Source organism: Lolium rigidum, chromosome 5 (assembly GCF_022539505.1).
Source record: "Lolium rigidum isolate FL_2022 chromosome 5, APGP_CSIRO_Lrig_0.1, whole genome shotgun sequence".
In the NCBI taxonomy this organism is placed as follows: Eukaryota; Viridiplantae; Streptophyta; class Magnoliopsida; order Poales; family Poaceae; genus Lolium; species Lolium rigidum.
In genome coordinates, this window is record NC_061512.1 from 259,044,801 (window position 1) to 259,060,196 (window position 15,396).

Below are 15,396 nucleotides of genomic sequence, written 5' to 3' on the forward strand. Positions count from 1 at the left end.
CACCTGGATAGGTGTAAGGGCAGCTAGATATCGAGGGACGGCACGGCTAAGCGGATATGCGTAAGAAAAGCATCTATGCAAGCCCCAAAACATCTACGATAACTAGTGCTACTCGCCATCAACAACGCTTCGGTACGAGCGGCACAAGGTAAACGAATAAACGTGTCTTGCCTAGATCGCAAGATGCGATCTAGGCAGCATGATGCTTACCGGGAGAAACCCTCGAAAGAAGGGGTGGCGATGCGCCTGATTTGTGTTTGTTGTGAACGTGATTGTCCTCCTTTTCCGATAACCCTAGATACATATTTATAGTCCAAGGGACTTTCTAATTCGGGCGTGCACCTAACCGTGCACGAGTTAAACTCTATCTTTTAATTCTAAACTAAGATGCGATCTACTATATTACAGATACACGAGCAATTAAGCCCAAACTCTTCGTGCAAGGCCGCTTCAAAGATGCTCCACGCGTGTATCCTTCAAGCACATCTTCACTTACGGCCCATCTCCTGATTTGGCCAAAATGCGGTGATAACAACGGAGTCGGGGTGCATGTCTGTGGGATTGTTGTCCCTGATGGCCTATGTGACGTCCTTCACAGCAACAGTCATGTGGTGAAGGCCACCATCTCGTCGTCGGCGAAGGCACCTCTCTTCCTCTTGTCGGCGGTCACCTTCTCAGGCGCGTCGGCAACCTTCTCTGGTGGCCCATTGAGGTTGATCGTGTCGGACTCCTGGGTTTCAGCATCCTCGGGTGAAGGATTTCTTTGCAGCCGAGCCCAGGGGCTCACTGGATCCCATGGCGTACTTGCCGGTGGCGAGGCCGAAAGAGAAGATGGTATGCATCTCGTTGTAGTTGGCAATGGGCACATTCATGAACTCTGCGTCCTTTGGGTGATCCTACAATACGAAGGGATAATGATGTTAGTTCTGCTCGTGGCTGATCAAAAGAGTTAGTGAGGTGGACTGAGCGTGCTCACCGCGACGTGCCCGCAGTAGTGCTCACCCTCAAGGATGATGCATTTGGTATCCTCGCACCACTGAGCCCCGCTTAGATCGCGGAGCACAGTAATGATGAGCCACCTCTACCTCCACTTCCTCGGGTGGTTGTACACATGAGTGGAGCACGCGGAGACAACACGGTGTTCAAACGGCCCTTCACCACAACAGTCAGATGGACTTCCTTGAATCCTTTGTCGGTTCTCACTCCGGTCTTGATCAAGATGCACATCTTCTCCAAGACGAAGCTGGACATGAATGGAAGCCATTTCATGGGACCCTTTCTACGAGGCCTTCAAAGCCCTGTCCGCTTCCCTGTGGTTCTTGTCCTTCTTTGTGGTGGCCAACCTAACCGCGACCTTTGCCGCTACGTGAGCCACCGGGTCAGCCACGAGGCCCATTGACGGATGGCAAGGGGTGGCCGCCACCTTGGAGTCATAGACGAGCTGTGAATCAGGAACTTGCGAAGGGATCTGAGAGTCCCCAACACAGATAGGCGCCTGGCTAAAGTCATCACAGAAGGAGTCCTACACACATCGTAGTACATATAACGTGAATCTACTTGCAAGCAAAGACATGCCTAAAGTGGACAACACAAACCATACTAACAATCATCCTAAATCAGACAAGCGAGTTCATTGCAACTGTGAATAGCACAAACCCTAGCAAAATCATGGTAGGTGAGCACATTTGAACAAAGAAGCAACCGGAAATGTCGAACCCTAGCAAGATCATGATAGCTCAGCACAATCCGGACTAACCCCTGCTACAAGACCAAACCCTAGACAAGATCTGACAACTCCTAACCTAGATCTAAACATTACCGCGGTACCGGGATAAGGGATTCCTTACCATCATCGCCGGAGGTGAAGATGTGTTGCACCAGGAAGTAGATGAAGCCGCCTAGATGTAGTCGCCGCCTCCGCCGCCTCCGCTGCCACCGTCGCTGACCGGAGATGCGTGCGCCTCTTACCTCCTTGCCGGCGGGAGGAGGAGCTCGAAATTTGGGGGGGAGAGTGAAGGAGGGGTAGAAATAGGCCATGGGCGCGGCGGGAGGTGACGGAATCCTTCCCACCCCCCTTCTCGCTTTCGCCAATGCACGCCGCAGCTCCCGCCATCTCCATCCTCGTCTCCGCACGTGCGTCGAAGATTCCTTTTTGCATCAGCCGCGTTGGAGATTTGTCTGCACCGCTGGGAAATGTCGAACCGAGCGTTCCTCCAGAACCCGGCCCGAGGGTGCTTTGAGAACCGATTCGTGCAACAACGCCACTCAGCCCAGGCAACCAAACGGACCGACAATTGCTGAGCCGATGCGAGCCAAGGAGCGCACATCCTACCAAACGCGCCCAAAATCATATGTTGCGAGAGAGATTGTAGGAAAAACGAGGTAAGTGCACAAGGATGACGCCCGCAGCCTCCAGGCTTCGGGGATGAAATATCAGTGCTGAGCCTATTGATAACAAAAATAAACTCATGGAATACATCACTGAAAAAAAATCATATAAATATCAGGAAATCTAGGGAAATACAAATGTACATACACATGCAAATACATGAGCTATCATGTGCTCTAATTTTCAGAGAGCTGCTTTGAGATTCACTAAGACTAAAATCATAAAATATCATACAAAGATAAGGAAATCTTATACTGCAGCATAATAATATGTTGAGAGCAATTATGCGTTAAGAAAAAATTAGTGGATTGTGTTAGTGTAACAACAGAAGAGACTTCCTCACAAAAAGAGATTAATCATGCCACATAAAAACATGGCCAAAAGAAAAATAAAAGAAGACACGAAGAACCAACATATTTCCAGAAACTAAGGGCAAGGAACCTGATATTACAAAATCTCAGGAAACTACTGGAGACGCCAATTGAGGCCACCCTTGTTGAGCTGAGGGGGGAGAGGAGAGCCTGTACAGCTCCACTGCATGATCTATGTACACCAGAGTCTGCAGATCTATCTATTCTATATTCTGGAGGGGTCAAAGTCCATCACTTGCTACCACATACAACACATGTATGCAAAGTCAGATCTGCATAACTTAACTAGTTTCTTTTAGCTGCACAATAATAACTCAAACTAATCTGAAAGGATCTCCTCCAGCTCAGAATCCTCCTGCTTGGACAACGATTCATCGTCAGCCTCGGTGTCAACCATCTCTCCTGTTGCAGCAGGATCATCTTCAGCAATCATCTCTTCTCTCGCATTGAGATCATCCTCAGTAATCGTCTCTTCTCCTGCCCCTGTGGGGTCTTCTTCAGAGTCTGACCCATCCACCTCTTCGTCGATGTAAATAGGATATGCTGGTTCGCCAATGGCCTTCCTTATTCCAGTGCTATCTATGGTTTCCTGACGATTACTAACAGGAATTGATTTGACTACTGAATTTTGGTCGGTCTTTCCACATATACATGCAGCAGGGTTGGCATGGAATTCACCTCTTCCTGGCATGACTTCCAAGGGATCTCCCATAAATCCTTTCTGGAGTATTCTCATCTGAGAGGAGAATTTGTCCCATGACATGTTCCCCCTATTCATAAATAACGGGTAGAGCTGTTTAGCATTTGGGCGGATTGTTCTCTTGTGGCTAAAATATCTCCTGCAAAGAGCATCACTAGATGGTCAGAACTCAGAATGAAAAATGAACAGAGACATAAATAGCCAGCAGAAGCATCACCTTCGCCCAGCAAGTATTTTAGCCATGTTGCCATTGTTGTTAGTCACAAAAGCATCACTTCCATCACAAACAATGAAATCAATTGCAGCCATGCGAGATGAGTGTGTCAAGAACGGAGTCAACTCATCTTTGCTTGCCAATGATTCTTTTGTATGGAAATTCGGGAAGAGCGCCTTGAGGGGTGCTAATGTAGTTTCCCCTCCATATATCTCACCAGAAGCAGCATAGATATGGACATCACTTCCATAGCCTAATGCCCGCAACAGCAGCCCTACCTCCTCAGGAGTTAGTGGGCATCTACCTTGCCTTCTTCCTTTCTCTGGGTTACTTGTCTGAAATTTTAAAACACGATAAGTTGGCAATGGGCAACTTTAGCTCACTTGTATAAGTAACTGAGATGCAAACTGTTCATACATGCAAGGTTTTCCATCGCTTGCGAATGGCACCTAGATCTCTCCTCTCCTTTTCTCCACCACCATAGTAACACCCAGAAAAAGCAAGCATATCACTTTCGAATCTGCCAGAAAAACAGAAAACCTATGTTGATCAATAAACAAAAGTATAATGATGCATGCTTCACATTTTGCAAGCAAAATATTTTCTTTCATTTTCTTCTTTCCTTTTGATCAGTTAGCCATTTAGACATCATAATTTTTCTGCTCAATTATAATTCTAGTTAAGACAAAAACAATTGGTTCGATCTGAAAGGAATCTAGATAGTGAATCATAATGACATTAGGTGTATTTCAATAATTCGAAATCCAGCTTCATATTGTGCAAAAAAACTTGGATGAGGGGAATATCCTACAACTCTGGAATTCTTGAAGAAACGGATGTACCGGAGAAAGACATGAGAACGACAAAGGAATGAAGATTATTTTAAACTTTTTCATTAAACTTTCGTAATTCGGTAGTCTAAGTATGTCCCCTGTTGTCATGAAAACTGCAAGGTCACATATGTCTCTGTCATATTTTGAGAGAGTTCAGTAACAGTAGTATAATTTATGTGTTACCCGAAAATTGTATTTCCCAGAAACAAGATATCACACAGAGGGTCATTACATATGTACTTGCAAGTTGAAACCAAAAGGATGAGGGGTAAACTGAAATTGGCATATTATGAAGAAAGGAAATATGTGTATCGAGGACAGCTTCAGCTAAGTGTACCTCAAATGAAGAGCAATAAAATATCTGCTCTTCTCTCGCATTCTTTGTATTAGCTTTTCACCCAATTTTTGTATTGGATCAGTAAATCTCAAAGCATGGTAATTTACTCTGCAACGCAGTTTTTGCAGGTCAGTGTCCAATTTATTTGAGAGCCTGTAGTCATATTTCGTCATCCGAATAACCTGCAACACGAGGAAGAAAATAATAAGCCTGTGACTTGAGAGTGAGAACTTCAATAACCTCAGCCACAAATGAGCTGAAAAGAAAATGGAAGTACAGAAAGAAGCAAAGAGGGCAGAACAATGTACCAAGAAACTGGATGAACAGAGTGCAAGCATCACTGAAAAATCTTTTGGTAAAGGCTATTTATTAAAATGCCTAACTAAATTTAATCTACTGATAGGTTGTGTGTTTCAAGAAAATAAGATTAATTTCATACAGAACTAATATGTCCCCAGTAACAAAGACTCCTACTAAGCCACAGGGGCAAAACTTACATGTTTCTTCAGAAGTGCAGGCAAGACACGCTTCAAGTAACATTGTGGAGTACATTTCCGGGGGACACGCATTTTATAAGGTCGCACAGCTTTCCCTCCTTTTTCTGGAGGTTCTTTGATAATTTTGACATCCTTCGCAAGAAATGAAATGAACCAGTCGATATCAAAGATTTCGGAAAAATTGCTGCAGCAGATGTTGCATTAATATAGAATAAGCAAAATTTGTTCAACTTAATCACTTAAACAGTCATAGAAGACCACCGTTGAGATTTGGAAGCCCTCACTACTTACATACCTTGAATCTTTCCAGAAAGATGTCTGGTCCAACTTGGGGACAACAAGTGTAGCATTTAAAATACGTGCAGCAACTACAGCATCAACTATCTGAAAAGAAGCAGATGCCACGGTTTGTTTGATACACACAGTTCAGTTGTAGAGAACATACAAAAGTACTTGCGTACTTTAGACTTGCAAGTAAATGTACGAAGCATATGCTTTGCAGTAAACTGTAGTTCTTATTCTGCATAAATCTTAAAATGAAGATGCATGGTTGCAAATTATCAGCTAGAACAAAAAGGTAAGGCTGAAGAAAGGAAGGAACTTGATGTGGCTTAGCATATACACAAATAAAAACCAAATGCTTCTAGTGTGTCCATCAGAAGCTTCTCAAATGTATATGTACTGTATTGTACAGGGAGGATGGCGTTTTTGATATTCTCTTGGGACAAATAGACTCAAAAGAGCCCAAGAATGACACAAATCATTGGCGCAACAGTACCTAAAGTACTTAGATAAATATCTTCGACAATCAGTGCAGCTGAGGTTAGTGTTCCTATCACATGTCCATTCACACACATGAGAACGTATTCATACAAGGGAAGCGGGGGGAGGGGGGTTAGGTGCACCTCACCCCTGTTCTCTGCTGATTCAGACCTCCACTTGTAACAATAATCAAATATCGATCGGATTGTGTGGCAATACTGGAATCTGCAAAAAAAAAAGGCTTTAGCAAGATGTAGTGAAGTTGTCATAATACAAAAATGGCACCTCAAAATTCCGAAATATAGCATGAAACGACCCCCAGGTGTTCATCAACCAACACCCACTACAAAAGTGTGCACAGCATTCAATAATCATGATGCAGTGACGCAGTGTATATATATATATAGACACAATATTAGGAGAAGTTTCGGCAGAGCGGTGTCTCACCAAGGAATTTACGGCTAGCGTTACTGCATCCATAGAAGTTGGTAGCGAGCTGTGAACCCCAGAGACCGTCTCGCGCAGTCCATCCACTTGGCTGCATTTTGGGTGACACGTGAATTGATTGATCGATCAGTTATGTAAAGAGAGCTAAACATTTCCTATGCAGAAAAGCTACCACCACGTAACCAAATCCTGAAATCTTCAGGTGAGGAAAACTACTACTAGTGTATGTGCCTGGATGGTCCGATGTAAGATACGTGTGCACGGACGAAATTTGCAAGACAGGTGGATGAGGGAGACTAGGGTGTTCACTACTTGACCATCTGTTGTTATCGGAATTCGACATATTTACCAAATCCGCGGCATAAGCAAGAATGGAATCCTTGCATTGCGACCTAGCTGGAGCGTGATAGCACTCCGTTTCACCACCCGGGCTGTTGGCAAGAGATCGAATCGAACCGCATAAACAGCGCGAGGGGGAGGGGGAGCCGGAGCTAGACGTTCGTACCGGAGGGTGGCGGAGGGACCGGCGGGAGGAGGCGCCGGGGTGGCGGTCCGCGACACGCGGCGCGGAGATGGCGATGGAGAGGAGCGAGACGGCGAGGAAGAGCAGGAGGAGCGCCGCCACCGCCGGCAGGGCGCCGCGGCGCGGGCACGCGGAGTGCCCGGCGCGCGGGTGGGCGCGGCGCCTCGGGTGGGCCATCTCCGGCGGGGAGATGCGGGGGACGCGGCGGGGCGGGGAGAGGAGGTCGCCGGGACGGAGACGACATAGATCGACAGGCTCGGCGCGGGGGGATTTTTTTTTTTTGTCTCCTTGTGTAGTGCAGTGCACCTTAGCCGAATCCGAGATTTTGGATTTGAATATTGACACGACGCGTTTCGTAAAAAGAAAACACACTTAATTATGTACGGTGTATAATAATAAGAAAGAAGAGAATTTGTGCACTCGTGAAACCGTTGCCCCGATAGTGAGGCAATCAACAAAAGAAGATGATGATATTTTAGCGAATAAGAGAGCCGAGGAATAACGGAGTGTTTCTTTCTATACGCTACGTAGGCATGGGGCGATCGTGAGACCACTATAAGAAAAGAAGCGCGGCGACACACCACGCCTTAGGGTTATTGTTAGACGATCAATACAATAACTAGTAATATTTCCCTGAATAAAAGAGGCAGAAAAATAGAATATCTTTTTTCCAAAGTCACCGTAAAAGATGACAGTAGTACCTTTCCTAAATAAAAGAGGCAACGGACAATACAATAATTTCCTTTTCGAAGTTTCCGCAAAAACAATGGCACGGTAGGTCGTGAGATGATCAACATAAGAAGGTAGTAATATTTTCGCGAATAAAAGAGGTGACAAATAATGGAAAACTTTTTAGGAAGTCAATGTAAAAGAAGACAGTAGTATGTTTCCTAAATGAAAGAGGCGTCCATTTCCAAAGTTATCGCATAAGATATTGTTGATGAAGTATGAAGTTGCAATATTTTTCCCCAATCGTTTCATATATGGTACTATTTATTTTGCAGCTGGTAATGTTTATTTGCAAATTTCAAAATTAATTCTAATTTGATTACTGTAGGAGTGGTGCTATTCATGTACATGCTGGGATTCGTAACAGAAAAAAGTTCTAACTAACGCAACCTAGTTGTCCAGATCTATCTAAGAGTAATGTTGTAACGCAAAAGATATTGGTGAACGTACCCTCGTAGACCGATAGCGGTCAACGTTTCGCTAGAACGTGGTTAATGTAGTTGAATAGGTGACGCCGACCTCAGGGTCGTGAAGAAACCGTCTCCCCAAGGCAAGTACCGCAAATTACATCTGGGCATGGGCAGCCCGGCCCGAAAATCCTGGGCCAGGCCCGGTCGGGCTTGCACTTCGGGCCGGGCTCGGGCCTGAAATCTGAGCCCGAACATCGGGCCGGGCCAGTCGGGCTTGCACTTCGGGCCGGGCTCGGGGCTGAAATCTGAGCCCGAATGTCGGGCCGGGCCGAACTCGGCCTTCATTTTCGTGCATTTTAGCCTAGTCGGGCCGGGCTTCTCGGGCCGGGCCGGGCTTTTTGCTCGTTCGGGCCAGGTTCAGGCTTAAATTACAGGCCCGACGGTCGGGCCGGGCTCGGGCCTGACTTTTTACCCGCGGGCTTTTTAAAGCCCGGCCCGGCCCGAACTTTGCCCAGGTGTACCGCAAATGTAGCACCTCGTAATTTCGCACACATATGGTGCTCAACGACGCTCCCGGTCCCGATCCGCCGAAGTTGCATAAATAGATCTTCTGGATCCGGATCTCGGCAGCGTTCCGGTGTACTAGGTGGAGTTGTTCCCGCCCTGCGCAGTTCTTCGGGGAACCGCGTGGAGTCGAAACCGAGAGAGAGGGAGAGAGAGAGAGAGAGAGAATACTCTGTTTTATTGTGTATTTATTTTACCTCAAAAGATGCACTATATATAGGGCAAAAGTAGAGGCATGGCAACATGCCTACTCTATTGTTTGCCTATTCGCCTCCTTCGTGCCGCATGGTGGAAATTGACAGTTGGGCACCACATCGGAGCTGAAGGCCATGGGCGATTGACAAAGGACTCGCCATCCAGCTGCACAAGCCTGCCACGATGCCGCCACCTCTTGCGCCGAGGCCTCGAGCTCCAGCGCCCGCAGCTTATCGGCTTGATTTCGCCGGCCGGCACTAGCTAGGACTTGCCCCACGCGCCATGATTGAGAGCCAGATCTAGCTGCAGAGGTCAGTCGAGGATCAGCTACGTGGTGCAATGGTGAAGCCAGGCACGTACGCTAGCTCCATCCGCTACACGAACATGAGTGGAGACGGAAGGCCAGAGTCAGGAACGAACATCCGCTAGTGTAGCTAGCTGCCAGCCGGCTGGGCGCGCGGCCTGGCGTGCGCCGTAGCGACAGTAAACTAAAGAGTCCGGAGGCTGGCAGAGACGGCAGAGGCAGCTGGCTGCTGGAGCCGGAACAAGTAACGTGGCAAGTGTAAATTCTAGCCCGAAATGAAGCACCACGTCAGGTCGGTACTTTCTTGCTGCTTGATCATTGCTGCGTGCGCACATTAATTAGTTTGACTGCTATTGTACAGTAGTACTTCCTTTTCTGCTATTTTTATTGATTAAAAACAAGGTTGTGGTGTTCGTTTAGCGACATTTTACCAAATCAAAGTTTGGCAATTTAGCATATATTTGATTTTGGCCACACGATGTTGCGCATTTTATCATACAATATGGTCTATGTATTACGATGTGGTTTTTTCGCCAACTTTTATTAGACTTTATGGCTTTCATATTTTTAGACATACTTTTATGGTTGCCACACTTGCCAAGCTCAGGCTTGACAAAGCATGGCTGGGAATCAAACAACACACCCTTGGCAAAGGCTAAGGTCAAAAAATAAAAGTCTACCATCGCGGCATTACATACTCAACACTATAGCCCCCTGTTGAGACCTCGTATTGCCGTGTCCTCTTTAATTTTTGAAACTAACTTGATAGAAGTTAAGGAATTGTTTCGGAATACATGGGCATTGTACTCCTTTCAAATTTCACATGCCAACAAACATGTCAAGCAAAGTCATTGCCTTCTTGATTCACCATTCTTGTGGATTCTTGTGGATGACGTGAGTCCACCAAATGACCAATCCTTCATGGTGTCCCTGGTATGCCAATATCTAGGCTCTACATCATCTAATCCAAGCCAAGTCTTTAGGTTGGACCAAAGTCTACAGTGAACCTGCATTTGAAGAGGAGATGTGCGGCCAATTCGGGCACTTTATTGCAAATCTTACAAAGGCCACAATTTTGTCATCCTCGTCGCTCAGACCTATCCATCGTCGATTTTTTCCACACTATATTTTGAAGAATCAAATATGCAATAATCTTGCATTTGGGCTGCGTCCACAATTTCCACACCAAGGAAGGCATGGATCCATCGAGGATGTGGTGAGGCCCAAAATTTTTATCTTGCATACCAATTTGTCCGAATAGCATTCATTGTTGGTGAACTTCCATATGATTGAGTCTGGACTCTGGAGTGTCATTTTCCAAATGGATGGTGTCAAGGAGGTCCTAAAGCTTGGAGAATTGGACAATGTGTTGGATAGAAAGACCATTAAATGTGGTTATTTGAGAGACCAAAAAGTCGTTTTCCAAGGATTTCGCAACTGTGCACTTCTTCTTATTGGAAAGCTCAAATGTGAGAGGTGCAATGTCTTTTGGTTCCATGCCATTTAGCCATGCTTCCTCCCAAAAGAGGGCTTTTCTTCCCATCCCAACGGTAACTTAGTGGCCGCGGGAAAAATCTCGTGCTCGCGAGGTGTACATTTGTTTCCAAGCCTTATCCAAGGTTTTGGTCATCGCTCCATTCATGTCAAAGCAATATCGTGGTCTTTAGGCTTGCACACACATTCAAAATAAACTTTGCATTTTCCTCCGGTTATTTTGTCACAAGCCACCCAAAAGGAAGGCGCACCTAATGCTACCAATCTTCATGAGCACTTCCATGGGAACATCGAGCACTATGATGTAGTAGATGCCAATGCTTGTGAGAACCACCTTCACAAATGTTGATCAGCCGGCCATAGTGACAGGCTTCCCAAGCCAAGGAATAAGTTTGGTGGCCACATTGTCTTCGAAAGGCTGAAAATGGATTCTGTCGAGTCGTGTGAGGTGTGACCAACAAAGCAAGAACAAGATATTTCATAGGGAAATTGACTTGTGTTGCCAGGAAGGCTTGAAGGATATCTACAAGGTCACCACAACGAATGGGGTCTTCTTGACTTTTTGCACAACATATTACAAGGCAGGTGACATTTTAAAAATTTGCCAAGATAGATGCTAAGGAGTTGATGTCATTCTCATTTGTGATCACAAAGATGGTTAGATGATGGCGCCGTCGGCATAGAGGGAGGTGCAAACCTTGGGTGGTCTCACACGGAGCTACTAAAGGTGTCCTTACTCGGTGCCTTAATTTGTTTGCACATGGCAGTATGGCACATATTGCAACACGTTTGTGTGTCCTCCACGTGTGTGAGTTACAATTATGCGTAAGAGATACTAGCAAAAGTGCCCGTACGTTGCACCGGGAGAAACAATAATATCAAGAACTCCACCAAAAACTATCAAGCACTCCACCAAATCATCCGTATTGACACTCGATCACCATCATCAACGGTAGTCCCAGTTCTTCACGATTGTTCTATTCATGATGAACGTAATCCTACCATATGTACAGGCTCCGGACCGGCCTAAGGATGGCCGCTACCATCATTGCAACTCTTTAGGTATCCAAAAAAAAAACTTGCACTAAAATATCTCCAAGACGATTGGGAAATTGGCAACAGTAAGCACTGAAGATTCATGCGGTGGAGGGACGGCGGCTTAGTCCGGGCTAGTGACGTCGGCGAGCGTGCAGCATGGAGATCGCATAGGCCTCTAGAACCACTCAACCAGACCCCCTTGTTGTTACAGTCCAGCTATGGCGTGTAGGGTTCACGTGCACGGGATATGGGACGCCCGGTCGGGAGAAGTTCTGAACAAGGCGCGCCGGAACCTTCCGACGGCAAAGGGGAACCGGGGCGTGCAATGGCGTCTCCGCAGAACCGCTGTTCCGTGCTGAACTCCGACGGTAGGGGTATCGGAAGCGTGCCTGGCGTCTTCTCATAACCGCCGATTTGTATCACTGAACCTAGCATGGAAGTTGAATACGTCAATCCTCAACGAGCCTGCAATAGTCCGGGAAGCCATTGAGGCGTGGCTAGATAGATTGCCTAGGCCAGGGCGCGTCACTACAGGAATGGGCCGATATGCCGAGGGCCGGGAACCCTCGGCGTAGCCTGTTTTGGCCGTCGGCATAGGCTACGCCGAGGGCCGCCCTCAGCATATCTCCTCGGTGACTGATACGTCTCAAACGTATCTATAATTTCTTATGTTCCATGCTACTTTATTGATGATACCTACATGTTTTATACACATTATATGTCATTATTATGCATTTTCCGGAACTAACCTATTGACGAGATGCCGAAGTGCCGGTTCTGTTTCTCGCTGTTTTTGGTTTCAGAAATCCTAGTAACGAAATATTCTCGGAATTGGACGAAATCAACGCCCGAGGTTCCTATTTTGCCCGGAAGCATCCGGAACACCGATAGCCGCCGGAGGGGGCCACACAGGCCCCAGATGATAGGCCGGCGCGGCCCACCCCCTGGCCGCGCGGCCCTATGGTGTCGTCGCCCCTTCGACCTTCTGACGCCGCCTCTTCGCCTATATAAAGGTCCCAGACCTAAAACCTCGATACGGAAAAAGCCACGGTACGAGAAACCTTCCACAGCCGCCGCCATCGCGAAGCCAAGATCCGGGGGACGGGAGTCTCTGTTCCGGCACGCCGCCGGGACGGGGAAGTGCCCCGGAAGGCTCCTCCATCGACACCACCGCCATCTTCATCACCGCTGCTGTCTCCCATGAGGAGGAGTAGTTCTCCATCGAGGCTCGGGGCATACCGGTAGCTATGTGGTTAATCTCTCTCTTTGTACTCCAATACAATGATCTCGTGAGGTTCTTTGCATGATTGAGATCCATATGATGAGCTTTGTATCGCTACTAGTTGTGTGCTACTCATGTGATGTTATTAAAGTAGTCTATTCCTCCTGCACGGTGTAATGGTGACAGTGTGTGCACCGTGTGGTTCTTGTCGTAGGCTATGATCATGATCTCTTGTAGATTGTGGAGTTAATTATCATTATGATAGTATTGATGTGATCTATTCCTCCTTCATAGTGTAATGGTGACAGTGTGTGCGCTATGTTAGTTCTTGGTTTATTTTGCAATGATCTATTATGCTCTAAAGGTTACTTAAACATGAATGCCGAATGTTGTGGCGCTTGTTAACTCCGGCATTGAGGTGCTCTAGTAGCCCTACGCAACGAAAGGTGTTCATTATCAAACAAGAGTGTATGTAGCACATATGAGAAAGAGTTATTTATTATGCGATCAATGTTGAGAGTGTCCACTAGTGAAAGTATGATCCCTAGGCCTTGTTCCTAAATACTGAAATCGCCGCTTGTTTACTGTTCTACTGCATGTTTACTTCCTGCAATATTACTACCATCAACTGCACGCCAGCAAGCTATTTTCTGGCGCCGTACTACTCGCTCATATTCATTCATACCACTTGTATTTCACTATCTCTTCGCCGAACTAGTGCACCTATTAGGTGTGTTGGGGACACAAGAGACTTCTTGCTTTGTGGTTGCAGGGTTGCTTGAGAGGGATATCTTTGACCTCTTCCTCCACCGAGTTCGATAAACCTTGGGTGATCCACTTAAGGGAAACTTGCTGCTCGTTCTACAAACCTCTGCTCTTGGAGGCCCAACACTGTCTACAAGAATAGAAGCACCCGTAGACATCAAGCTATTTTCTGGCGCCGTTGTCGGGGAGGAAAGGTAAAAGGTACTCACACTCCGGATCTCGGCTACTAAGCTATTTTCTGGCGCCGTTGCCGGGGAGGTAAGGTAAAAGGTATTCACATCCTCCGACTACTAAGTTATCTCTTAGCATTGTTGCCGGTGTGTGAGTGCTCGAAGCTATTTCCTTTAGATTCTGCAATTGCATCTTTTTGTTTCTTGTTTTTTATTTTCACTAGTTAGGCATAATGGAAAACAACAAAAATTTTGGTGAGCTTTTTAATCTTTTTCCTAATTTAGAATTGTTTGATGCGAAAATTAAAAAACCTATGGAACCTTATTTACATGATAGTAGCAATGTTATTAGTATGAATGCAATTACTGCTAATGCTATGGATAAGTCTAAGCTTGGGGAAGCTAGTTTCTGTGATCTTTTTACCTTCCCATCCTTAGGGGAGAAAATTTGTTCTGATAATGCTTTATCTCCCATATGCGATAACTCTAATGATGCTTGTGATATTTTAAATCCACCTACTGCAAGTACTCGCTTTCAAGATACCCATGAAAATTATTGAACGTGTTATTGATAACCGCTATGAAGGGGATGGAACTATCCATCCCGAAGATCATTTACTTGTTTTTGCATGGATTATGCGGGTTATTCAAGTGTGCAGGTATCTCTATGGATGAAGTGAGGAAGAAGCTATTCTCTTTTTCTGTCGTCCGGTAAGGCGGCGCATTGGTATAAATTGTTGAAGAATAGTCATTCTCTTGGTTGGGAGGAAATTGTACCTCTCTTTTATTCTAAATTTTATCCTCCTCATGAAGTGCATATTGATAGGAATTATATTTATAACTTTTATCCTCGTGATGGAGAGAGTGTTTCTCAAGCATGGGGGAGATTGAAGTCACTAATGCTCAAATGTCCCATTCATGAGCTACCCCGTAATGTTATAGTTAACAATTTTTATGCGAGGCTTTCAGGACAATACAAGGACTATCTGGATGCCTGTTCAGAGGGATCTTTCACAAGCAAGGAGGTTGAAGCTAGGTGGGATCTTCTTGATCGGATTGAGGAGAATGCTGAAGGATGGGAGAACAACAAAGGTGAAGAGTCAGGTATAAATTATGATTATGAATGCATTGAAACTTTTATGGATACTGATAAATTTCGAGATATGAGTGCTACTTATGGTCTTGACTCTCAAGTTGCTGCAAATCTTTATAAAGCCTTTGCTTCTCATTTTGAATTGCCTAAAAAGAATTTTGATAAGTATCATGAACCTTTTAAAGAGGCTTGCATGAAGAATGAAATTGTTGTTAATGATTGCAATAAGCATGCTCAAACTCCTAAGAATGCTATTTCCTATAAGCATGTTAATTTTTGTGGAATGCATAGACCTTGTGGAATTAATCAAATCAAAGATGAATATTGTATCCATCATAT

At 45.6% G+C, this 15,396-nt stretch overlaps 1 protein-coding gene across 1 annotated transcript; it reads right to left on the reverse strand.

Moving 5' to 3' along the window:
- Positions 1 to 2,791: 2,791 nt before the first annotated feature.
- Positions 2,792 to 7,250, reverse strand: LOC124657526 (O-fucosyltransferase 6-like). The gene is made up of 9 exons (XM_047196064.1): positions 7,056 to 7,250; positions 6,551 to 6,641; positions 6,252 to 6,328; positions 5,637 to 5,725; positions 5,342 to 5,525; positions 4,845 to 5,026; positions 4,092 to 4,194; positions 3,678 to 4,009; positions 2,792 to 3,599 (listed from the first exon to the last, which is right to left on the reverse strand). The coding sequence occupies exons 1-9, from the start codon at positions 7,248 to 7,250 to the stop codon at positions 3,080 to 3,082; spliced, it is 1,773 nt and encodes a 590-aa protein (XP_047052020.1). The 3' UTR covers positions 2,792 to 3,079.
- Between the last annotated feature and the right edge of the window lie 8,146 nt (positions 7,251 to 15,396).

What these genes read in the sequence shown, in the direction of transcription:
- LOC124657526 (XM_047196064.1), bottom strand. Translation starts at nt 7,250, where the DNA reads ATGGCCCACCCGAGGCGCCGCGCCCACCCGCGCGCCGGGCACTCCGCG. An exon ending in TCTTTCTGGAAAGATTCAAG is followed by an intron (nt 5,526 to 5,636) that starts GTATGTAAGTAG and finishes CATCTGCTGCAG; the next exon opens with CAATTTTTCCGAAATCTTTG. An exon ending in TTTATTGCTCTTCATTTGAG is followed by an intron (nt 4,195 to 4,844) that starts GTACACTTAGCT and finishes TTTTTCTGGCAG; the next exon opens with ATTCGAAAGTGATATGCTTG.